Source organism: Aspergillus neoniger (genome assembly GCF_003184625.1).
Source record: "Aspergillus neoniger CBS 115656 unplaced genomic scaffold BO87scaffold_5, whole genome shotgun sequence".
In the NCBI taxonomy this organism is placed as follows: Eukaryota; Fungi; Ascomycota; class Eurotiomycetes; order Eurotiales; family Aspergillaceae; genus Aspergillus; species Aspergillus neoniger.
In genome coordinates this window covers 1,065,605-1,089,011 of record NW_020291133.1, presented here as the reverse complement: position 1 = coordinate 1,089,011, position 23,407 = coordinate 1,065,605, and the positions used below count along the sequence as shown (strand labels likewise).

General features: G+C 48.1%; 8 protein-coding genes across 8 annotated transcripts; 6 read left to right on the top strand and 2 right to left on the bottom strand.

Annotated features, from left to right (window-relative positions):
* Positions 1-1,100: 1,100 nt before the first annotated feature.
* On the top strand, positions 1,101-2,678 carry BO87DRAFT_404312 (uncharacterized protein; the record flags this gene model as incomplete). Its single annotated transcript, XM_025625841.1, has 1 exon — positions 1,101-2,678. The coding sequence occupies one exon, from the start codon at positions 1,101-1,103 to the stop codon at positions 2,676-2,678; it is 1,578 nt and encodes a 525-aa protein (XP_025483462.1).
* Positions 2,679-4,033: 1,355 nt separating this feature from the next.
* BO87DRAFT_456300 (aminoglycoside phosphotransferase family protein) lies at positions 4,034-5,168 on the bottom strand (the record flags this gene model as incomplete). The annotated part of the gene is made up of 3 exons (XM_025628713.1): positions 4,546-5,168; positions 4,345-4,488; positions 4,034-4,288 (listed from the first exon to the last, which is right to left on the bottom strand). Exons 1-3 carry the CDS (start codon positions 4,909-4,911, stop codon positions 4,034-4,036), a joined length of 765 nt encoding a protein of 254 aa, XP_025483461.1. The 5' UTR covers positions 4,912-5,168.
* A 2,585-nt stretch (positions 5,169-7,753) lies between these two features.
* On the top strand, positions 7,754-9,287 carry BO87DRAFT_327913 (uncharacterized protein). The gene is made up of 2 exons (XM_025620199.1): positions 7,754-8,498; positions 8,544-9,287. Exons 1-2 carry the CDS (start codon positions 7,982-7,984, stop codon positions 9,248-9,250), a joined length of 1,224 nt encoding a protein of 407 aa, XP_025483460.1. The 5' UTR covers positions 7,754-7,981; the 3' UTR covers positions 9,251-9,287.
* Positions 9,288-9,569: 282 nt separating this feature from the next.
* Positions 9,570-11,837, top strand: BO87DRAFT_327910 (putative capsule-associated protein CAP1). Its single transcript, XM_025620198.1, has 2 exons — positions 9,570-11,569; positions 11,625-11,837. Exons 1-2 carry the CDS (start codon positions 9,792-9,794, stop codon positions 11,674-11,676), a joined length of 1,830 nt encoding a protein of 609 aa, XP_025483459.1. The 5' UTR covers positions 9,570-9,791; the 3' UTR covers positions 11,677-11,837.
* Positions 11,838-12,317: 480 nt separating this feature from the next.
* BO87DRAFT_192493 (alpha/beta fold hydrolase) lies at positions 12,318-14,556 on the top strand. The gene is made up of 3 exons (XM_025618492.1): positions 12,318-12,640; positions 12,734-13,203; positions 13,257-14,556. Exons 1-3 carry the CDS (start codon positions 12,487-12,489, stop codon positions 14,067-14,069), a joined length of 1,437 nt encoding a protein of 478 aa, XP_025483458.1. The 5' UTR covers positions 12,318-12,486; the 3' UTR covers positions 14,070-14,556.
* Positions 14,557-18,186, top strand: BO87DRAFT_192558 (glycogenin). Its single transcript, XM_025618494.1, has 7 exons — positions 14,557-15,073; positions 15,134-15,161; positions 15,235-15,341; positions 15,415-16,008; positions 16,076-16,839; positions 16,888-17,563; positions 17,631-18,186. The coding sequence occupies exons 1-7, from the start codon at positions 15,044-15,046 to the stop codon at positions 17,745-17,747; spliced, it is 2,316 nt and encodes a 771-aa protein (XP_025483457.1). The 5' UTR covers positions 14,557-15,043; the 3' UTR covers positions 17,748-18,186.
* Position 18,187: 1 nt separating this feature from the next.
* BO87DRAFT_192506 (putative cysteine dioxygenase Cdo1) lies at positions 18,188-19,432 on the bottom strand. The gene is made up of 5 exons (XM_025618493.1): positions 19,082-19,432; positions 18,897-18,968; positions 18,687-18,824; positions 18,546-18,603; positions 18,188-18,476 (listed from the first exon to the last, which is right to left on the bottom strand). Exons 1-5 carry the CDS (start codon positions 19,340-19,342, stop codon positions 18,361-18,363), a joined length of 645 nt encoding a protein of 214 aa, XP_025483456.1. The 5' UTR covers positions 19,343-19,432; the 3' UTR covers positions 18,188-18,360.
* Positions 19,433-19,804: 372 nt separating this feature from the next.
* BO87DRAFT_404307 (GTP-binding protein RBG1) lies at positions 19,805-21,741 on the top strand (the record flags this gene model as incomplete). The annotated part of the gene is made up of 10 exons (XM_025625840.1): positions 19,805-20,011; positions 20,121-20,141; positions 20,206-20,248; positions 20,310-20,387; positions 20,447-20,483; positions 20,536-20,606; positions 20,662-20,999; positions 21,058-21,414; positions 21,483-21,603; positions 21,650-21,741. The coding sequence occupies exons 1-10, from the start codon at positions 19,991-19,993 to the stop codon at positions 21,739-21,741; spliced, it is 1,179 nt and encodes a 392-aa protein (XP_025483455.1). The 5' UTR covers positions 19,805-19,990.
* Positions 21,742-23,407: the final 1,666 nt, after the last annotated feature.

Here is a 23,407-nt window from a genome sequence, read left to right as displayed (position 1 = left end):
TTTCCTGGGGATACTTACGATATAGATAGTACACTAGTTGGATTTAATGTTCTGAATTATTTTCAAATTCTATTTATTGATTTTTCTTTCAGTATAATGAAAGACAACATATCCAGTTATGTTTGTTTGGTCATTCCCAGGTCTGTTGTAGTACTTCTGTTGTGTTTCCCCGACCGTCTTCCCTGCCTTTTCCTCTTTCGGAAACCCATTCTCTTGTCTGCCTGGGTGCCTGATCCTTCACTTATCTCTCTCTCTATACTCAAGATTCTGCTGTTACTCCTTCTCTTCTTCCACCACTCTCTGGTTCACTCCCCATCTTGCATCCGGAATAGGCTTCACTTCTTGACTATAAAGTCCTTCCTAGTGTATCATTTGATCACTATTTAACCCCTCAGTGGTAGCATTCATCCAAGGTTACTTCCGTCCAATGCTACTCTATCCATGCGTCATAGACTACCTCCTATCTCTTTCTAGACCTCTACTATTAACCATTGCAACACACTGACGTGCTCTAGCTGGTTTATCAGGATACTGGCATCTGCAAAATGAACCCTTCCCTGAGGATGCCAACAAGTGACAGTAGATAGACGCGTCTACCACTATAGCCATGTCGAGAACACCTCCTCCTGCAAGGGTCTAAGTTAACCTATCTCTATAGCATCTATAGGCATGATTAGGGATGCAGACACAGGACTGGTGTGTTCCGAGCAGCTCAGCCCTGATTGTCGGATGGACAAAGGCAATTCCCATGGTTCTTGATTGTAGGCAATATTATTGCGCTGTTACGTCCGTGGTCTGTACCAGACGTTAACCGACCATTGGAGGAGTCCAGACACGGACCGGTCCTTGAGTTTGACACCTCTAGAACCCTCCTAGCCCTATATTCCATGAGCACTCCCCGCAGGTCCAACATTTTCTATTTGACCCGGTTCCGTAGGATGTAACTACCAGTGCTGCCAATGCTTTTTATCTGGGGTTTTCCCACTGTTGGATGATCGACATTCATTCGTGTATACATGATTGTGCTTGGTAGTCTTCACCCATAGTGTCGACTGAACATCTTCACTTTACATGAGAGGCCGACTTTAAGAAGCCCCACAATGCTTTCTACGCGCCAGTTTGTCGCCCTTGCGGCAATCCTGCAGGCAGCTACTCAGGCTTCAGCTCAGGACCTGAAAGAGCAAGTTTGGGCGGTATTCGCTTACACTCTATACGGAGACCGTGTCCCGACAGCCCTGCCTCGCCCCAATATTTTGACACCATATGGTGCCAACACACTGTATGAAGCTGGGTCTGCTTTCCGAGATCGATATGTTGCAATCCATTCGACCGACGTCAGTCCGAGTACGAGAATCGAGAGCATCTCTACATATGCTCTCGAAGATGAAGATATTGATATTCTGTCTACCACCGATTCATCAGTCATTGCGTCCGCGCAGGCTTTTATGCAGGGGCTATACCCACCTCTCAATGATACTTACGACGTGCAATATCCTGACCCGTCGTATCTCATGGCCAATGGCAGCTTTGCGACTGCCCCTATGGGTGGCTACCAATATCCGCCCATTGTCACCGTGAGCTCGGACGACCCTCAGTCGGTCGTGGTGGCAGGCCAAGATAATTGCTTCCTGCATCAGATCGCCAATGCTGACTACCAGGCTAGCACTGAGGCTCAGCAAATGATACAGGAGTCTGACGCGCTCTACAACCGTCTTTATATCCAGGCCCTGTCGGGCGATTTTGACCGATCTTCGGTCAACTATGCGAACTCCATTGCGGTCTCTGAATTCTTAGAATACCAGCTCTTGCACAACGAGACATTGTTGCACAGCGTCAGCCAAGAGGATATAAGGCTCGCGCGCTGGTATGCCGATCAATACACTTTTGCAACAAACGGCAACTCGGATACATCATTGTCAAGCCCAATCGATAGCAGTGCCATTCGCACAATTGCAGGCCAGACACTAGCCGGAAATATCTTGGATGCATTCGACACCAATGTTCTTTACCGGGGCACCAGTGGGAAACTGACATTCGTCTTCGGAGGCTACGAGCCTGCTGTCGCTCTTACCTCCCTCGTGCAACTTGCATCCCAGGAAAATGGAAAATTCTATGGACGACCTGCGCTCGGGGCCTCGCTCACCTTTGAGCTCTTCAGTCTGGAAAATCAATCATTTCCAACCTATCCTGACCCATCTCAGCTTTATGTGCGGTTCCTCCTGCGCAATGGAACAACATCACCGGAATTCCAATCTTACCCGCTTTTCGGTCACAGTCCCAGCAGCATCGAGGTTCCCTATAGCGAGTTCAAGGCTGAGATGCGGGCCTTTTCGCTTAATTCGACGCAGGAGTGGTGCCTCCAGTGTGATTCGTCTTCGTCAGCTGTATTCTGTCCGGGTGTCCTGGATGATGAAAACGATGGCCCGAGTAGTAGCGCAGCCTCTTCCTCCGGACGCAAAGGAATTAGCCCCGTCGTTGGAGGAGTCATCGGTGCGATTGTGACTCTAGTTGTCGTTGGGTTGATTGCTGCTGCCGGGTTCCTGCTGCTTGGGGTCCGAGTACAGCGTGGACGCAGGCCGAGCTTGGAGGAGATCAAAGGAGGTATTGATTTGGGAAGTGATTCGAACTTGGCCCTGCGGGAACATGCTGCGCCGCCAGCAAAGACGGCAAGGCCTTGAGTTTGGATCTACGGGCAGGCTGATGACCTTGATATCATGGAAAGCAAGATGAGTATAATAATAAAACAGCGGTCTTATGTGATTTTTAGTATTGAATACATGTTGCTCCATTTCAATACAAAAAGCTATATTCCATATTGGGAGAAATTCATTCTACGCCTAGTCGCAATAGCTCCGGGGAACAGATGGGGTGACACAGAGCGGTCAATATAGCTTGATCCAACTTTTTGAAGGAAAAGCCATCATAACACTTTCAAGAGGTCCACTTGATTATCGGCCCTTTTTAGCCAAGTAATCCATTATCAATAAGTAGCCAGGTGAGTCAAGGTTGCCTTGAATAATTCTTGCCCATATGTAAACTTGCTAGGTGGTAGTAGTGGTGGTCAGTAGTAATAGTTGTAGTAGTCGCAGCCTGGTACCTTAACATCCGAGGGTCACCCTCCGCTCCAGCGATCGATTATCGGAGGCATATAGCACTGAGTACTCTATAAATCAAAGCTAAACCAGAGCAAGACATGAAACTACCAATTTATCATATCATTGACCTCCTCGAAAGATGCAGCGAGTCATCGATAAACTAACTACCTTGCCACCATGGTACCACAAAGTGTCGCAACACCATGTGGAAGCTTTATTCTATGGGTGACTGAAAACGAAGTCTACCAGTCACCTACCTACAGGCAATGTTTCCTTTTAGGACTCGCAATTGCTTAGGAAACCTGATAAGAAGGCTTCAACCATCGTTGTTGGACTTGAGGCGACATATCCACTGATTGCGGAGGTTGATCAGTCTTCTGAGTTGGATTCAAGGTATTCAAGGAAATTGGGTAGAGCACGTCTTGCATCGCGGTCTATAGGGGCTACACTTCTTGGTGGTAATACGAATTGCCAGGGCGATGGGTGGACCTCTGAAGGTCAGCTGCGCGAGAAAGTAGTCAGAAGATATATCATGTATACATATTTCTTTTTGAGCCACTATTTTGAATAGCAGGAATACTCAGATAGCGTTAACAAAGATCTCCGGTCAGTGCACGAATGAGATTTCAAAGGAACCTGCCGGATATAAACATTGAGATATGTGTATGTCATTGATAAAAAAAAAAGGATTATAGTGCACAAATTGAAACAGCCTCGGCCTGATTTGTATGTGGAAGACACCCTTCGGGGGCACGATGTAGGGGTGGGTATCTAGCGTAGACATGAGGAAACATGAGGGAACATAAGATGTACATAACAGGCGGGAGTTAAGAACAACTCTAGACGAAAATCATATCAATGACATGAGAAGCTCGCATGACGCCAGGATTAATTAGACAAGAAGCCAGATAAAAGAGAGAACAAGAGGACAAGGATGACTACCACCCTCGATCCCTGATGGTAGTGATAAATTTGGCCCGGAGGTATCCAGAGGGCTCCAGCACCCTTTTCAGCACGGGAAGCCACCAATCCTCTATAGATTCATGAATGACTGTTGCCAAGGCATACTCCAGGTATTCAGGGAAAAATCCACTGTACCCCCAATCGACGATGCCGGTGAGCTGGCCATCTTGAACCATAATATTCCGCGCAGACAGATCACCATGTGTCAAAACGAACTTTGAAGGGCTCTTCTTCCTCATCTTAGGCAAGTATCGCTTCCAGAATGCCTGTTGGTAAGGAACTTAACTCTGGCAAAGCACCACTCATCAAATTCTTCTTCTGAAGCAAAGGGGCCCATGTCATTATTGTGCAGGCGGTCGAAGAAATTATATGTCGTGACATTGCCGATACGGCCAATATACAGCTGGGTGTGTTTCCGCATCTCTTGTACCTTTGAAAAGGTGAGCGCAAATTGCTAAGCCAGGCGATGTAGAATATGAAACTTTACCTGCTGCTTGAGTGGGAGTTCAATGTTCTTCTTTTGAGACTTGGTTAAGGTGTGCCAGAATTTATCAAGCGAATCGCCAGGCACCCGGTCAGTCACTGTGGCTATGACACCCCTTTTCACGTAATAGCAACCGCGTACCCGAGGTGTGAGGATCCCCTTTTCATGGGCATACTGCATCATTTCAGCTTCCGATTGCCTATAGTCTTCCTTCCGGTTCACTTTCACAGCGACCAAGTTACCGCTCGTGGTTCGGGATTCCACCACGCGATTCCCCATATACTCGTAGAGGTCTGTGCCTTGTATGATGCTCCGATATTCCTCCAGCTGCTTAGCCAGGCGGGCCTCAATTTCCTCTACCTCTGACATGTTGTAGATGATGGCGAAGCCGCGAGTGTGAGAGTATGACTGAGGGAAGGAAGGAAGGGAGGTCGCGAACTACTGTTAGGCGTCCTCAAATGAGCCGCCCGCGCGCGCCGACCACCGGAGCGGGAGAACTTCTTAGCACAGTGCTTCATTATTCCGCACGTTAGTTCTATCTGTCTCATCCTGTTACGTATACTCTGTCTTCGAGGGCAGACATGGTGTGTGGATGAATAGGTTCCTGCCCACTCCCGAGCTGGCAGAAATTGGTGGGGAATAGAAATGGGCTGGACCCGTTTCGCCAGCGGATGTCCCCCGCTTATCTACTCCAGTACGGTAAATCCCGGATATAAGCAATAAGTTACTCTAGTAAAAGTAATTTTGTATGGAAGGAGAGTCAAAATATAGTAACTACCTAGTACGGAAGTTTCCTGGAATTCAATAAATTAATTTAGACTAGTAGTGAATGAGTTGTTATAAATAGAGGATTCCCATTTACTTCTCTCGTCTTAGGTGTTAGGATTCAGTCTAGTACGATTTGGACTGTGAATCCTCCAAATGATACCGCTAGGCTACCCAGTGAAAGAATAGAATTCCGAGTCAACAGAGCCAGGATGCTCACTTCTTATAAGCTGCCTTTCACTACTACGGGTGAATGTGAAATCGGATCTTCACATAAGGCCCCTTTAGATTGAATGACAAGAACGGTATATAACCAGAGACATTGCTGTGGCAAGTACTAACTAGCACAGAATGTTCTCCATTCATTTTCTAACATCATTATCGGAGCCAGAATGTCGAGTCTTTCTAGCACTAGTTTAGCTTCTATACCAAAAGACCGACCGTTGCCGCTGCATAATATATCCTGGGGACATGGCAGTCTTTCCCACTTGGCCATCTTTCTGCCTTACCAAATGGGTGGAACAAAAGGAATCCTCTATCACATTGGCTATGAAGAGCGCAGAAGCTTCATCGCATGTACCACATCTTCTAGGTTATCCAAAGAACCTTTCAGAGCTCCCCAAAGAAAGTTGACCCACCAGATCGTTCACAATACCTGACGCTTTCGCTACTTTTGCACAAGTTGAGGACACAAATAATACAACAACCGACACGATCTACAACCCTTACCTTTCATCTAAACACATACTCTCGATGGACAACGACCACACCCAACTTGACGCCTTGCCCAACAACTTTATCGACCAAGAATACAACCTTCTCGCAAGTCATTATCTAACTGGCCTTAAATCACTGCGCGATTTCTTTGACGACACGCTTACAAACATCAAGGCCGAAGTCCCTACAAGATATACAACATTTTCACACGAAACTGTCAGCTTTTCGTGCTGGATGTATTCCTGCGATTGCACCAACTCTACCTGACTTCTGTACCGGCCAGTGCCATTCGAGACATACGTCGCCGTGGGACTATATCGAACTTGCTTGCGCTCAGCATACGAGGAACTCCAGTGGTTTATCCCGTGTCCGAAGACCGGCTCGGGAATCCTAACCGCTATGAGATCGACTAACGCAAGAAGACCTACGTACCAGTAGAGGACGGCCTGCCAACCGTTCCGCACTGATGACAATACCCTCACTGGCCTGGCCACCCGCTCAACTCATCCCTATAGCCCTGACGCTGGTCCTCCTCAATCCACTGAAAGGACCGACACTGGCTTTTTCACACGTCCTTTTGCTCCGCAGCCTGACACTTAACGTAAGCCTCCAAGACCGTGGACTCGTGCAAGACCGGAAAACTATATGCTTTCGTCTTACTCTACTCGACCCGCTGGTCGAAGGCCAAGAGGTATGACATGCGGGTCACTGATGAGGCTGCAGGTCTCTTATAGATTAATAAGAAATCTTCATACAATGCTATGGCCCTTTTTGGATGCAAGGATATTTACTAAGTTCTCATCTGACAAACCGACACATATATACCTGGACGTGGATCTTTAAACCTGAAAATGGGAATAGTTGGCTCAGCCGGATTGATCGGGTAAAGGGCTAGGAAGTCTGAATCAACAGTCCCAGGATGCGAAAGCTTACATTCAAAACTACAGGTGAACATGGAATTCAATTTTCAAAGACACGAGGCTGCGAACTATGTACTGTTAGCCGTGCTCATTAAGCCTCCCGCGCCATGGCGCATGGCGCGACCCCCTCGTTCTGCTGCTATTCTTAGCCCGGCGCCTATCTTCTGAAATTGTTGGATTTAGTATACTGATCCTTGGACCACTTATCTCTGATGTATTGTTCCTAATAGTTTCTCCCCGTACAACTTCTGCCCTTCTCTTCTGTGTCTTCTAGTCTTCTAGATCATATCGATCGCATCTCTTTTTCCGTTCATATCACCAGTAGTAACATTAGTACTACGTAGAACGAATAGTCATGAGCTTGCAAAGGCCCAACCAAGGTTCTATAGATTTAAGAAACAGGTAGATTAGATAGACAATATTACTGCCCGAGTCAAAAGCTGGAGATGATCTACCCCTCTTGCCTGGTAAGTAATACCTGACTCCACAATTCTTGAATAGTATTAGAGCTTGAGCTAAGAAAGAGTCATTAGGGGGCTCCAATCCTGGGAGGGCCGATTAAACAGTAATAGGAAGACGCTACACTCATACCTGAAGATAACTAAGGCTTGTTTTCTAAACCGACAGAATTCCACCGCCTGCCACCGCCTGCCATTTCAACCCGTTCAAGCTTGAGACAGAAACCGTGCTCCTCAGGCAGAAAATCATCTATTGGAAAGGCGGTAGGGTATCTGTCTGTACTACAAACAAGGCCTTACCTTAAGTATTACTCCGTAATCTGTACTCTGTACATCATCTTTCTTTAGTACCTTATCTATAGGAAGGGTACTAAGCCTAACATCATTAGCCTGTTCGCCAGCACGGCCTCGAAGGAAGAAACCAAACACTGGCCGTATCGAATAGCGCAGTAGTATCTATTGGTGACCCTTTTATCGCCCTGTTAGCATCTTTGACGTGTCATCCTCTCTTTCGCTTGTGTTGGGAAGCACCTGACATTTCACCTGCATTAAAACCCAAGAGTCTTTGTACACTGCGCAATGACACAAATGAAGCGGCCATGCTCCCCTACGCCCCTCCCCTCCAAGCTCGTTTCTACAACCGCTTGCCTCACAACCGATGCCCTCAAGGAGCATGACCGAAACACACGCCCTGTCTCTCTGATCACGCGTCTCGATATGGCCTCAGAGCAGAGCACAAGCGGCATACCAGGGGAGATCCCAATACTTTCCCCATCCACCCGCTCCTCACAATGGTCGCGGTCCAGCAGCCCCTCCAGGCTAAGTGACGCGCAATATCGTTACAGACTTCTCCGGCGTGCAAATATCTTTGTTGATGATGAGATCCCCATGGACATTCAGCATGAGACAGAGAATAAGGTTTTCAATGTACTCTTAGATACTAACAACAGTAATTTATACAAGGTTTCTGAGAAGCTTTGGCATAAATCCAAAGAACTGGTCAGAAAACCATCAGGGAAGGCCGAATGGACAGAAGCATTATACACGGCAATTGACGAGTTGAAACCCGATGGGCTCGAAGTTGCGCGCAATCGAGGTAAGCGCCATGATGTGTCAAACTCGGCCATGCTAACTTCTTTAGACTGGCGTGAGGATCTAAAACCTCCAGTATATAATCCTCTTTCTACCATCCCGCGGAAACGAGACCGGTCACATCGAATCGTACCGGGAAACACAGTCGAACTAACCATTCCTATATTCAAGCTTAAAGATCCACGTCCAGACATATGTGTCGGTTTGTCTGATGAGAACTTAGCAAACGCCCTTGTACCTAAAAAGGGCCGTAGCGCTGCACGAAGATTTCTAGTTGACCTGCAAGAAACCTCCAGCCTTATCAGTGACCCCCATGTCACACCTCTTGGCCTTCGATTCCCTTTTCTGGTAGTCGAAGCAAAGGCTGCTGCAACTGGTGGGAACTTGTACCAAGCACAGAATCAAGCTGCAGTAGGTGGTTCAGCAGCACTTCAAATCTTGAAGAATCTTTCGGATCTCCAAGATTTGGACGAAGAGGGCCAAGAAATTACTGAAGACGGCCCTGTGGTAACCCAAGATTTGCCTAATACCAAGTTGCGCCTCGCCTTCTCTGTCACCACGGAGGGCCCAATTCACGAATTATGGATTCATTTCCAAAAGCCCCGAGAAGAAGATTTTTACATGGTGTGCTTGGGAACCTGGAGAACGACATTGGAAGACGGTTCTTTGAATTTCTTACGGCAACTTTCAGCTGTATTGCGATGGGGAAATGGTGAATTTAAGGATGACATTATCAGTGTCCTTCAGGATATATAATTTGATCAATGTAAGTTGGTACTTTACTGCAGGCAGGTAAGGCTTGCCTTTAGTAAATGCAGAAACCCCAATATTTTCGACAGAGGTATCTTCCTGCCTGAGGCAAAAGAGAATACCTCTATCTAGTCTTTGACTCTCGCGTGCTCATCTTGTATATAGCCTTCTGCCACTAGCCCGATGTAGTAACAACCGCGCACGGACACTCACTAATAATACCCAAACGGGTATAGTGCACGGGATTGCCAGAGGGACCGACCGATAAAGTTTCCCGCTGGTTGATACCGTCATCGTTCTTCGTCCATCAGGCAGATCAATGGAATGCTAGCAATGCTTGTGAAACATTCTCGTCATTGACCATTGTTCTTACTGCAAATTTTTTCTTCAGAGATTTGGTGGCTCTGGTCTCTCGCTGAATCAGGGGACTGAAGCATCTTCGAGGGACTGATAAGACTCTATCTCATTGCCTCTGCTTAGTTCCCGGTTTGTTTACAAACAACAAACCTCGTCTCTCTGCATGGCGTAGACTCGCCCTGGTGGCAGAATGCGAACCCAACGATTTGTGGTCTGGCTGGGCACATTTGTCCTCGTCTCCCTATTCCTCATCTTCTTCAAAGGTCCCAGCCCCTCACCCTCACCTATTGTGGACCTCTATCCTTCTCCCGATTCTCGGCCTCCGACTACTTTGCAGAGGCCCCCCGTACCGTCCAATGCCCAGCTTATTGAACAGTCTGGCCTCCGAAAGGCTGCTCAGCCGGACAGTCTTCATCCGATTGCATCGCTTGTTAATAATGCGGAGCAGCAATTCAATCGGCTACTGTCACGTCAATCGAAGACCTTAGCTCAGGCTGTCAATGAATATCGAGAGCGTTACAACATGCACCCGCCCCCGCATTTCGACAAATGGTTTCAATTTGCTAAAGATAGAGGGGTCCAACTGATTGATGAATACGATACAATCTATCATGCTCTATTGCCATTCTGGGCCCTCGAACCGAAGACTATTCGCGATCGGGCTCGCGAGACGCTGGGCTTCGACAATTCTATGATCGGGGTACTGATCAGAAATGGATCTGTGTCACTGGTGGAAGGCGGAGCGTTCGAGCAGAGCTGGCAGCGCAGTGCCACCGCTAAGATGATTGAAAGTTTTGTCGAGTATCTGCCTGATATGGATCTTGTATTCAATGCCCTCGATGAGCCGCGAGTCGTTGTACCCAGCGAAGATCTCCAGAGGCTGGTTGCAATTGCGAGAGAGCAAGTCTCTCAAATTACTGTTACGAATACCATGCCCACAAATGCATGGTCAGATAGACCCAGCGACTTGAACAAGGGTGACCGCATTGATGAAGTGCGTACTACCCGTTTCAATCGATTTACCCGTCAGTCCACGTGGAGTTATTCTCGGTCTTCTTGTCCAGTCGACAGTCCGGTCCGCTCTCTTGATGAGCAGGCCGCGGATAATGTAAACTCCTACGCTCAGAGCGAGTTAGGATTTATATACAACACTAGCGCCTTTTCTGACATTTGCAACTCACCTTCCCTCCGCCACAAGTATGGGTTCTTTGACCGGCCAAACAGGTTTGAGGCTGTACATGACTTGTTCCCGGTCTTCTCGCAGAGCAAGATCTCGAGCTACCAGGACATCCTGTACCCAAGCCCTTGGTACTGGTCTGACCAGGTACCTTACGAAGAAGACAAAGATATGGAGTGGAATGAGAAGAGCAGCCAGATGTTCTGGAGAGGATCAACAACTGGAGGATACTCCAGAGCTGGAGGCTGGCGGCGGCAGCATCGACAATTGTTCGTCGGCAATGTTAATGCCCTCAATACAGCCAAGATACTGTCCAAGACTGAAAGTAACCAATGGAAGGCCAGAGGAGTTGGTCGAAACTCCTTTGCTGATCTATTCGACGTTCGGTTCACGTACATTGGCCAATGTGATGACAAGGACTGTGCCGCCCAGGGAGAGTATTTTGATTTGGCGGAACCGGTTGATCAGCAAGACGCTTGGGCGTACAAACATCTGCTGGACATGGATGGGAATGCGTTCAGTGGTCGGTTCTATGCGTTCTTACGCAGCAGGAGTCTCGTTCATAAGGTCTCAATTTTCCGCGAGTGGCATGATGAGTGGCTCAAACCCTGGACACATTACGTACCTTTGAGCCTAACTGGAGATGATTATCTGGAGGCAATGCGATACTTTGAGTCCGAAGAAGAGGGCAGAGTGATCGCACCAAGACTGGCTCAGCAAGGCCGGGAATGGGCGCAGAAAGCTCTTCGGAACGAGGACATGGAGGTCTGGTTCTTCCGACTTTTACTAGAGTAAGTGCACTCTTTGTATCTTTTGCTTTCCTGATACTAAAAACCCATCCAATAGGTACGGGCGCCTAGTTGACGACAACCGACATAACCTGGGCTTTTCGGTCTAGCTTTGTATGATGACTGTCAGGTTTTGCTATTTTGCTTTCTGTCTTATTCCCCAATGTTTAACGAACGTACGATATATATGGCGTTTTGGAGCTTTTGCTAGGATGAGACGAAAATTTGGAATTGCCAATTGATGTGTGTATATATGACTTACGAGAAACCGAAAATGAATTCCACATCTCAAATTCTTAGTTATGCTGTTGCCCTGTACCAAACACCACTGCACAAAAATCCTTATACTCTCCGAATTAATTGTGGCCCCGTTTCACATGTTGCGGGTCCCATCTGAGCGGGTATTAGGTCATCGGGCCCCAGTCCTCTTGTCTCTTCCTCCCATAGAGTTACTTTGGTTAGTTCCAGAGAAACAAGAGCTTGGGTGGCGGAGACCTCTTCCAGTCTCGGAATTTGCCCCATTAATAGACAAGCACTAACCAGCACTGGGTAGTTTAAGGCTATCAAACACACACTTACCATTATGCTTGCTCACCAGCCAAGAACCGTTTCCCCTCCACCTCAATCCTTCCATCTTTTCCACTAAGATCCTCCCTCCCTCCCCCTATCCTATCCGGACTAGTTCCGTCAGGTGGATCTTCTGTTTGCTTTGCTCTGGTCTATAAATTTGCCTCGGCCTCCGCTGGTTAGTTGTTGTCGTCAGCCTTCACTTTCTTTGTTTCCTTTTTTTGCAATCTTTCAGTCGTTGGACTTCACTTAGTATTGTAGTGTTGGTCAATAAGCGCTGCGATTACTGGCTGTTCTTTGATTGATTGTCAATTTCTTTGTCTGCATGGTAGTAATACATACATGCATGCATCATGACGCCCACAGCTTGGTTGCTCGGAAAGCTTAAATCGGCTGTGATTCTGACATATGGGTTGGGCGGACTGTTGTTTTATGGCCTTGTTGCTGTGAAACTGGGGTATTTCTTCAAGCAGACTACTGAGAAAGAGGAGTTGGAGTTGAAAATCGGTAAGAGTTTTGTCTATGTTGCTTTTCTTTGTTCTATGTGCCATGCTGTGGCTGTGCGGGGGCATAACGCTGATGACATATGATGAATCCTAGCGCGCAACAAGTTCTGGGACTTGTCCAAGGATTGGGATGGCTTTTCGCATCATATACTTAGCCTGAAGAACGGGTTCAAGTTTCACTATGTTTGCAATGACCAAGGAGCCTCGGTGGATCAGGAGAAACCCGTGGTTGTCTTTATCCATGGATTCCCCGATAGCTGGGCCATCTGGCGCAATTTTCTGAGCTCTTCGTCTCTACAGCAGTCTGCGACGCTTATTGCGGTTGATATGCCTGGTTATGGTGGGACTGATAGCTTGGCTGATTACTCGCCTACTAATGTGCTCGAGAGTCTGACGGAGTTCATCCTTGCGATCAGAGCCAGATATGGCGTGGATACGGAGGCTGGTATGCGCCAGAAGAAGCTAGTTGTTGTCGCGCATGACTGGGGCTGTGTTGTTTCTATGCGACTTGCGGCTGAAGCTCCTCAGTTGGCGGATCGGTTTATTTTGAGTAATGGCCCATTGGTACGTTATTGCTGAGATTCTACGGGTATGTTCGGTTGTGCTGATGATGTTAGCCTGCACTTGCCACGTCCAACATTAGTCGTCTGCTGTCTGCATCTGTTAAGATGTTGAAGACGGCCTCGCGCTCGCCGATCCAATCGCGTTCGATGATCTACAAGGCCTTTGCCACCATGAGCCCCGTTTACCGGCAATTCTTCAAGTCCAAGTACATCTTTGCTATGCAGCTGCCCATGCCTCTCGTTCGGTTTTTCGGAAGGGGTGGAAATTATTCCTTTCTGAAGCTCATCCACAGAGGCTCCTTCGGAAAGCGGGAGTATACATCTCAGGATGCTGCGGAGTGTTTTGCTAGCTCCTTGGGCCCGTCAGTTGCAGAATCCAGGACTCAGACCGCTGATGGCGAGCAATATCCCGAGTCACTGAAGAATGAGCGCGCACCGTCGAGCTTCCAGCACATGGCCTGCTATTACAGAGATGGAACTGCTTACGTGCGTTGGGACAAATCTGTTGAGACGATTACTGCCTTGCACAGCATCGCGAGCGGTAGCGGTGCCCGTCGTGCCAGCAGCGGGGCTGGACTGTTTGATGACGGACCCAAGGGGGCCCTGAAAGCCTGTGCGACCGTTATTTGGGGCAAGGGAGACATTGCCTTGGAGCCGCAGATCTGCTTGGATGGCCTCGCCGATTACCTTGTCGCAGACAGTCAGTTGGTCGAGCTTCCACTCACGGGACACTTCACTCCGATGGAACGGGAGAGCCAGGTTGCCTTGGAAAAGGCCGTTGAGTGGGCTGTCAAGGGCGAGAAGGAGGACATCGGGGCGGTTATGAAGGCTTGCTATCCAACGGCTGTAGTGACTCTTCGGAAGTGAACTGATCCGATCGTGTTGTTTGCTTGAATTGCTATTTTAGGACGGATGCCCTCCCTTTGGCCTAGTCCTTCCTTAGTTGTTGTGAATGTTTTGCCGAGACTGGCTCAGCAGGTGCAGGGGGACACAAAGCCAGGTACACGGTTTCTTGTTTCCGCGCCGAGACCGCTATCGGTGCACTCCAAGAGGCAAACAAAGAGTGCGGACATGCAAGGGGCATCCGCGGAGGTTGGCTGTCGGTCTGGCTTCTAGGCTGGTCTGCAATCGGAATTCCACAGCTTCTTTCCCTTTCTCCTTTAAATAGACGGGAGTTTTCGCAACGCAACGTGCATCACCTCCGACATCCGGTGAATAAACGGCCGGGAGGAGCAAGCGTCGGTGGCTCGGGGACGCGGCCTGATGCAGTTGAGCTCTGCCGCTCCTCACCAATAATAATCCCTGGCGTTGGCTTTGGCTCCTGTTCTCCCCCCCCTCAGACCATCCCCAGCCAGTGCGCGCGCATTGACTTTTCCTTCCCCCAGAGTAGTAGTCCCGAGCCACGAACGAGCTATCCTTTTTTTATTATTTTTCTTTTCTTGTATCCTCCATTCCCCATCATCCAGCAAGCAGAGCAATTCAATTCAGTTGTCGTGTGGGTATTCGTAAATCCGACCAGAAAAGAAGTCTGGTTCCATCCACATCTTGACTTCCCCAGCCTCCCAAGGACTGCTCACAGCCGGGCCCGACTTTGCTGATTGCTGATTATGCTGGCGGGCGGGGTTTAGCTCCAAACGTCACCTGCGAGTGAGGGGGATCGTAGTAATTTGGGGGTGAACTAGCTCAGTACCTCCTAGACTAGCTCTCAACCTGCCTTCTCTCCTCTTTGCTTTCCATCTCGTCTTCGTGCACCTCACACTCGTTTGTTTTTGTGTCTTTGCATCACTCCCTTTTCTCGTAGCTGGTGGTCTCGTGGATCGCGCGGCTCACCTCCCGCCGCAATGGGTCAAGGAAGTGCCGTTTACTGCACTGTATGTTCCGCCTCCTCATCCCGTGATCACGTTGCCTGCTACTAATTGGTCCCCCAACAGCTTCTACTGAGTGATCACTATCTCCCAGGTATGCTTGCTCCTGTGACCGTTAGACTACCGTTCAGAGCTCCCTTCCTGACTTGCTTCCACTCAATCTATAGGCGCCACCGTTCTTGCTCATTCTCTCCGCGACAATGGCTCCAAAGCTAAGCTGGTTGCTCTGTTCACCCCGGACAGCTTGCAGCCAGCAACAATCCAGGAACTTCAGGTGCGCGCGCATGCTTCGTTCACGCTAAACAATTCCCACCTCACAGGGCCAGTCACTGACTAGCACGCCTTAGGCTGTTTATGATGAACTAATCCCCGTGCACCCTCTGACAAACATCACTCCAGCGAACCTCTGGCTCATGGATCGGCCGGACTTGATCGCAACCTTCACAAAGATCGAGCTCTGGCGCCAAACACAGTACAAGCGCATAGTCTACCTTGATTGTGATGTGGTCGCACTCAGAGCGCCCGATGAACTCCTAGGGTTGGACGTGGATTTCGCAGCGGTTCCAGATGTAGGCTGGCCGGATTGCTTCAACAGCGGTGTTATGGTGCTCCGTCCTAATCTACAGGATTACCTTGCCCTCAGAGCATTGGCAGAGCGAGGTATCAGTTTCGATGGCGCTGATCAGGGTCTTTTGAACATGCACTTTCGCGATTGGCACAGACTGAGCTTTTCGTACAATTGCACACCTAGTGCGAACTACCAGTATATCCCCGCCTACAAGCATTTTCAAAGTACGATCAGCATGATTCATTTCATTGGTGCTCAGAAACCCTGGAATATGGCGAGGCAGGTGGAACCAACTCAATCTCCTTATAATCAGTTGCTGGGAAGATGGTGGGCTGTCTACGATAGGCACTATCGTCCTGTCGTGACTACGAATGTCAGTACTATCCCATGGATAGCCTTTGAGGAATCTCTACATAGTGTCCATGAGCTAATTATACCAGCAGCCAATCCAGCTACCTAAGCCTGTGCCTACAATTCAGGTGGAAACCCCACATCAGGAATTCTATGGGGCTCACCAGGAGGATGTACAGCCGCCGCCGCCGCCGCACAGGGAGTATACGGAGTATGTGTCTCATGAGCAAGCTCAAGAAACACACTTCGAACCGTCGTCGCAAGCGCCATACGAACACCCGCAAGAACATCAACAGATTTCTCACCAGGACTTCGCGCCGTTCCAGCCAGCTCAGCCACCAACTCAACCACCAGCATCGGCACCAAGTTACTCTACACAAGTTGCGCACGAGGCTCCACAGGTGCACCAAACGCATGAGACTTACCAAGCACATCCTCAACAGAGTGTGGCAGCACCAGCTCCTGAACCCACCCCTGTAGCAGGCTCAAGTGTACCCATTGAGCACGAGCGACGACAGGAACAGCGTGCGGTTGAGAGTGCGCAAGCGCCAATCATAAGTGCTGTTCCGCGGTATGTTCGTGGGGAAGAGCATGTCACGGCATACATACATCCTCAATCAGGCGAGACATCATATGTAGCTCATAGCGAGCCGCAATCGCATGCACATGAACCTAGCATGTCATCAAACATACAATCACATCCCCCACAGTCACAATATGTCCAGCACGAGTACCATCAACAGCCTACAGAGCCAGTCAATGTGCCTGACGAGCAGCCACCTGCACCGCCATCTCCGAAACCTGAAGTACAGACTACGTTTGAGCCGCCCAAGGCAGAATGGGATGCATCCAAGTAAGCCACTGAGGAACTTATCTAATTGCTTATTGCTAATGCTTCTAGGGAACCTCCGCCACTGAACACGAAGCCAGAAGGTATCGCTTTGGAGAAGAAGACCTACGCCATGTCGCAGGATGAGCAGCTCTTCCAGCCTCCAGAGTCCTACCCGGAAGCACCCAAGAACATGTACTATGAAGTCCCAAGCACCAAGCCGGAGCCCGAAAAGCTTGCCCAGGTATTTCCCTGGGAGACTCGTGCGCCTAGACCAACGCGTGTGTTCCCAGAAGACGACCAGAGCTCAACTACATTTACCCTTCCAAGATCATTCATTGAAAGCACGGAAGACGAGTATGGCCCGTCACCTGATTCTCGAGTGACGTCCTGGACATCCGAAGATCCAACCGAATCCTGGGACTCTTACTCGCGGTCTAATGCTTGGGACGAAATCCCAGAGATCCAAAGATACATCCAATCCATACAACAATCCCGCAAAGGCAAGGTGCAGGTGCTCACCGGCGGCCCATCCAGCACAGGACAGAGCCTAGTATCCGGCCAAGAAAGATACACTTTCAGCTGGTCCAACAATACACGGGTGACAGACTTCCCCAGCGAGCAAGAACGGCCTAGCCTCCCGGTAACCCCCGCACCTATTCGCAGGAAGCCCCCTATCCCAGGTGAAGAAGACTCCGACACAGGTCTACTTCCGCCCGCACACGGTGTGCCAAACCAGGAGGACTGGGTGGGTATCACGGTTGATATCTTTTTGCACCTCCTTCGAGCGACGTACTTATATTGGAGATTTACAGAACCCTACAGCCGGCCTCGAGGACCTTCGTCGACGTCAGTCCGAAGTGTTGGAAAATCCAGATTTGCTGTTTGAGCGGATCTTGATGTGCTCATCGGCTGCTTCTGGTCATGCTTGAGGGAGTCATAGTCATGAGTTTACGTACGATATTATGTGTGAAATGCGTTTGTTTTGAGCATTGATTTTTCCTATTCATTCCTCGGCAATGCGAGTTTCATCTTTATCCCTTAGCTAGCTGTCTTGTGCTTTGCATTTTTTGTTTTGTTTGTGCACACAGCATTGTTATCTTCGCTAGTACTCTCTTCTTGTTTGTTCTCTCTATACCTTGTCTGGCATTGTACAGTATCTTATTGACCCACATGCATATGCATCCGATTGCTGTGTTGTTTCGTTTTGCGGATACAATCTGTTACTATGCCATACATTAGGAGCGCATCCTTGTTATTTTGATCTGCTTTGAGTGTCTCAAGACTGAGTTGACGGCTGTTATTCTATGTTTATTAATACTGTGGTTTGATTGAGCGAATGAAAGAGCTATGATGTGTTGTGAGAGTTTGGCTCTAGTCAGCTACTCCTCAACCTTATAAGAATATTTACATGCCCTCGTCTAATCTATTCCCAAACAGCCGCCGATATCGAATGACAAGACGCCATACAACTGAACGCAATTACCAAGCTAAGAATAAGTAGGGGTGGTATAAATAAGAAAAAAGAACAAACAGCGACTGGAATCAACACCGCTCTCCCCGGACCGAATAAACATGCGACGTCTTGATATGACAGGCCTTGCCGGTCTTATCGTCGAAGATGGAGAAGCCGTGCGTTGCTGCGTTGGGAGGAGTGTATACTTTCAATTTATTGAATTTAGCATGCCATCACACCCATAGTAATCATCATGATATGATGATAGACTTACAATGCAACGACACAGCATAATCATTAGGATCCGGATTAGAGATCCTATGAAGGCCCAGCTGTAAGATGCGACTCATTGTTAGCCATGCTACACCAAGATAATCATCGGTCCAATTATCATAACAGGAAGTATCAGACGAACCTTGTCGGACATATACGTAACCTGATTCTCACCGTATATAGTCTCCTTTTTGATTTGAGGTGGAGACGATTCTCCATTTTGGAGCTTGTCTTTGTCTGGCCAAGCATAGAGGGTTTCTTTCAGAGAGCCTTTTAGGATCTACATCAAGGAGATTGAATCGGTGGTTAGCTTTGAGGGCGAATAACCTCTTTCTTATGGAGAATATACTACCTTCATGACGCAGTGCGCATTGGCGTGATCATGTATTGCGCTTCCCTTTCCGGGGCTCCAGACTAGGATGAGCTAGATGAATATCATATGTCAGTATAGATCCGTTATATACTAGATCTTTGTCTATAAAAGACTGCCAGTAGTATCCAAGGTGCATAAATGCAAGCAAAGTGCGAGCAACTCACCAAATTGCTCTTGCCATTGCCCTCATCGATGAGGTTCCTTGTGTAGTTCTTCTTTGAGTCTCCCAGCGCAAAGGAAAGCCATTCATCTGGATTCGAATCATATCGTTCCATTAAGCGCAGGATGTCCATTGGATCAATGTCATCGGAGTCTAGGCCCGAGCTCGGACCCAGAGCGTCACTTAGATCTTGGACGAGGTTCTCGAATCCATTGCCGGAAGAAGAATTAGGTTTGGAGGGGGTGTCTGTGTTGATGTAAGGCATGTTGGTTATGTTAATTTGGTCTTATGAAAAGTAATGCTTTTGTGCTTTTCCTTGGTTCAGTGTTGTATGGTATAGATATTTTCGGTTATCGGAGGATTCGGAAGGAAGTATAGATAGATGGTGGTAAAGACAGTGTGCAGAAGGAATGTGTAGGTGTCCTTGAGTGGACAATTTGGACTTATGAATTGGATGCAAACAAGAATAACTCAAACAGCATCCATTGCAGCCACTAAGAATACGAGTTACCAGCCAATGTATCTGAACGTTAAGAATTGCGTGATGGTGGATATGTGGGATGAACCCCGATCCCGGCGGAAGGAAAAGCTCTTGCCACAATCGCCGATAAGCGTGGATTGGATGCCTGAACATTCCATGCCTGAGGCAACCTCCCCGCCATGTGACGAAGCAAACGGACAAATGAAGTGGCGGCCACAATTTCAAAGATTGTATCTCCACCATTGCGACTGACATACCGCGAGCGTTTTCGTTCAGGTTTCTCACCACGACACCGTTGAAAAAGGGTTTTCGATCACTAGGGCGGAAATCCTACAATTTTAGATTTCCTTGATTTTCTTTCTTTTGTCTTGCATAGTCTCTTTTCTTTTTTGTACCGTGTGCGAGGGGTGAAACTCGTATAAAACCGCCAAAATGTCGACAACCGTGGAGAAGGTTGGATAACCCGCCACTATTGCTCTATTTTATTTCTCTTTACTGTCCATATTGAAAGTTATAATATCAGACTGGATTATGCTGACTGTCTTTGTGTGTACAAATGTAGATCAAACAAGTCGAGGACGAGGTTCGCGCCGAATGCCCGCTAAAATTATCTTGCGCCGGAATTCGTATACTGATCGGTTATTCAGATGGCTCGGACTCAGAAGAACAAGGCGACGGCTTATCACTTGGGTATGAGACGAATGGATTTGGAGGTGGTTCGAGAACAGACAGAGCTGATGGTATCGTGCAGGACAGTTGAAGGCCAAGCTTGCTAAGCTGAAGCGAGAGCTGTTGACTCCGACTGGCGGTGGTGGTGGCGGCGGTGGTGGTAAGTGGAGAGTGACTGTATCGAATGGATTTGTCAGTTATTGACTATTGGATTGCTAGCTGGTTTCGATGTCGCCCGTACCGGTGTTGCTAGTGTGTATGTCGCATGACAAGTCTTAGAGTGTGGGATATATACTGACTCTGAATAGTGGTTTCATTGGTTTCCCGTCCGTCGGAAAGAGTACCTTGATGAGCAGATTAACTGGCCAACATTCCGAAGGTTCGTTGCAGGCAAGTCCCAGTCAATGGTACGGTGCTAACGGTACTTTGTCTAGCTGCTGCTTATGAGTTCACGACTTTGACGACTGTCCCTGGTCAAGTGATGTACAACGGTGCCAAGATTCAGATTCTCGATCTTCCTGGTATTATTCAGGGTGCCAAAGATGGTAAAGGTCGTGGTCGACAGGTCATTGCAGTGGCCAAGACCTGCCATCTCATTTTCATCGTGCTCGACGTCAACAAGCCGCTAGTCGACAAGAAGGTCATCGAGAATGAATTGGAAGGATTTGGTATCCGTATCAACAAGCAGCCGCCCAACATCACTTTCAAGAAGAAGGACAAGGGTGGTATTGCCATCACAAGCACCGTTCCTCTGACGCATATCGATCACGACGTGGGTTTCCAGAACACAGAGTACGGGGACGTGCACTCGGGCTGACTTGAATCATTAGGAAATCAAAGCTGTCATGAGCGAGTACAAGATCTCGTCGGCAGACATCGCCATTAGATGTGACGCAACGATTGATGACCTTATTGATGTTCTTGAAGCTAAGAGTCGGGCTTACATTCCCGTCGTCTATGCCCTGAACAAGATTGACGCTATTACGATTGAGGAGTTGGATTTGCTGTACCGGATACCTAACGCCTGCCCGATCAGTTCTGAGCATGGCTGGAACATCGACGAACTTTTGGAGATGATGTGGGCAAAGCTCAACCTCCGACGCATCTACACCAAGCCTAAAGGAAAGGCACCCGATTACACGGCCCCCGTGGTGCTCAGAGCGCATGCTTGCACGGTCGAGGATTTCGTAAGGCTCCCTTTACCTCGGCAGGTCCGACCATCCTTGTTAGACGGGATCCGCTGACGCGCAATCAGTGTAATCAAATTCACAGGACGATCAAGGACCAGTTCAAGCACGCTATTGTGTATGGTCGCTCCGTGAAGCACCAGCCGCAGCGTGTTGGTCTGTCACACGAGCTGGCAGACGAAGATATCGGTTCGTACTTCTTCTTTGGCTTCAACCTCAAACACGCGATCATTAGGATCTCCAGGGCTAACTAGCGGGGGTGTGAACTGCAGTGTCGATTGTCAAGCGGTAAATGAGTCTTTACTGGAGCGCGAATCCAATCCTTGAAGGATCCGCTTTTATGAACGGGGCGAGAGCTATGGCGAATCGAAATCGGACTCGAATAGGGAATCGAAATCGGCAGCGGTGTTGGGGCTGCTTCGCCAAGTATCAGGTCCAAGAGGCCCGGCCCTTGTGACATATTTCCGTGAGATGCCATAAGGATTGTGATTGGGGGAAGACGAGGTGCGCACGGGCAGCAAGAAGAAGCTGGCGAACGCCGCCCTGGAATTTCAGCACGATCACTCGTCTGGAAGACGGAAGCCTGGATGGGATAGACACCATGGAGTCAGTATGGATCGGATTGCTTCTCTTCTATCTACTACTACTCAAATCTGTGTGATGCGCGATCCTCTTTTAGGAAGGCGAAGGAGGAGAAGGAAAAACAAAAGCGGCTTTGGAGGCAGGGAGTTTTTGTTACAAACGCTGAATAAAAGGGCTGGAATAGGGTACTATTTTCTTTTTTCTTTCTCTTCCAATCTGTTCTCCTGGATCAGCGGTACTTAAGTAGTCCTGCCGTTTTTATATTTTCTTTTATTTTTTGGGGTTTCATCTTTTTTTTTTTTTCTTTCTATACTTGTTTCTCTAAATTTTTTTGGAGCGTTCCTTTGACCCATCCATCCATCCTTCCTTGGTTGATGATGTACTATGGTCGAAGCCGGTTGTCCCGATCCGAGAAAAAAGACAAGAGAAAGAAAGACAAGAAGATCGGGGATGTTCTAGATCTAAAGGCCCAGACTAGCATTTCCAGTCTCGTAGACCAACATAAATTAAACTAGACTACCTACCACACACATACTTCCATTTCATGCGCACACAGATCAATCGAGTAACTCTCGAACCACTAGTTAGTAGTTACCAAGTTCCGTGCGGAGGGATTTGCTTCGCTTACTACTATGTACTTATACCACCTATCTTTCGGTTCCTTTCCTCCAAATTGAATTGATTTGATTTAACTATGATTGATTGATTGACCGACCGCTTCCTTCCTTCCTTCCTTCCTTCCTCGCCCAGGCGCATTTCAGTTGTCTGGCTATTTATTCTCAGATTTAAGTTCAAAGCCGGCTTCCACATCCACATCGCTTGGACCAGCCGAACCCAGGCCTGTGCTTTTTTGACTAGTTAGCTAGTTAGCAAGCAAGCAAGAAAGCGAAAAAGCAAGAAAAGAAAGCAAAAGAAAAACACAGCGCACGTCCCTCTGATTATCATTTTTATCTCTTATATTTGTTTGATTCTTCCCTTCCTTGCCGGGTTTCCTTCCTTATTGCTCTAATCAATGGTGTCTGTCATTTATCAGGAGTGGGAAGAGAAGCTATGATTCAGGATAGTAATGAAGATGATCCATGCGCTCAATGTCAAGTGCCATACATACGCACTGTCCACATTCCCCGTGCTTTGGGCTATCTGATCATCATAACTCTTATCACCTGGTGATTTTATGCTGCTGCTGTGCTGTATGTTATGTATGTATGTGCGTTATGTATGTATGTATGTGGATAGAAGGACTGAACACATTTAAGCATTGCTTCTACTGCTGCGCTGGGATCGAATTTGCGATGCGATCTGACTTGTGCGAGGGGGGTGATAGTAGTAATAGTAATTGTAAGTAAATAGAGAAGATACCCTGGTCTGGTCTGGCCATGTTCATGTCCATACTATCAATGCTAGCTAAGTA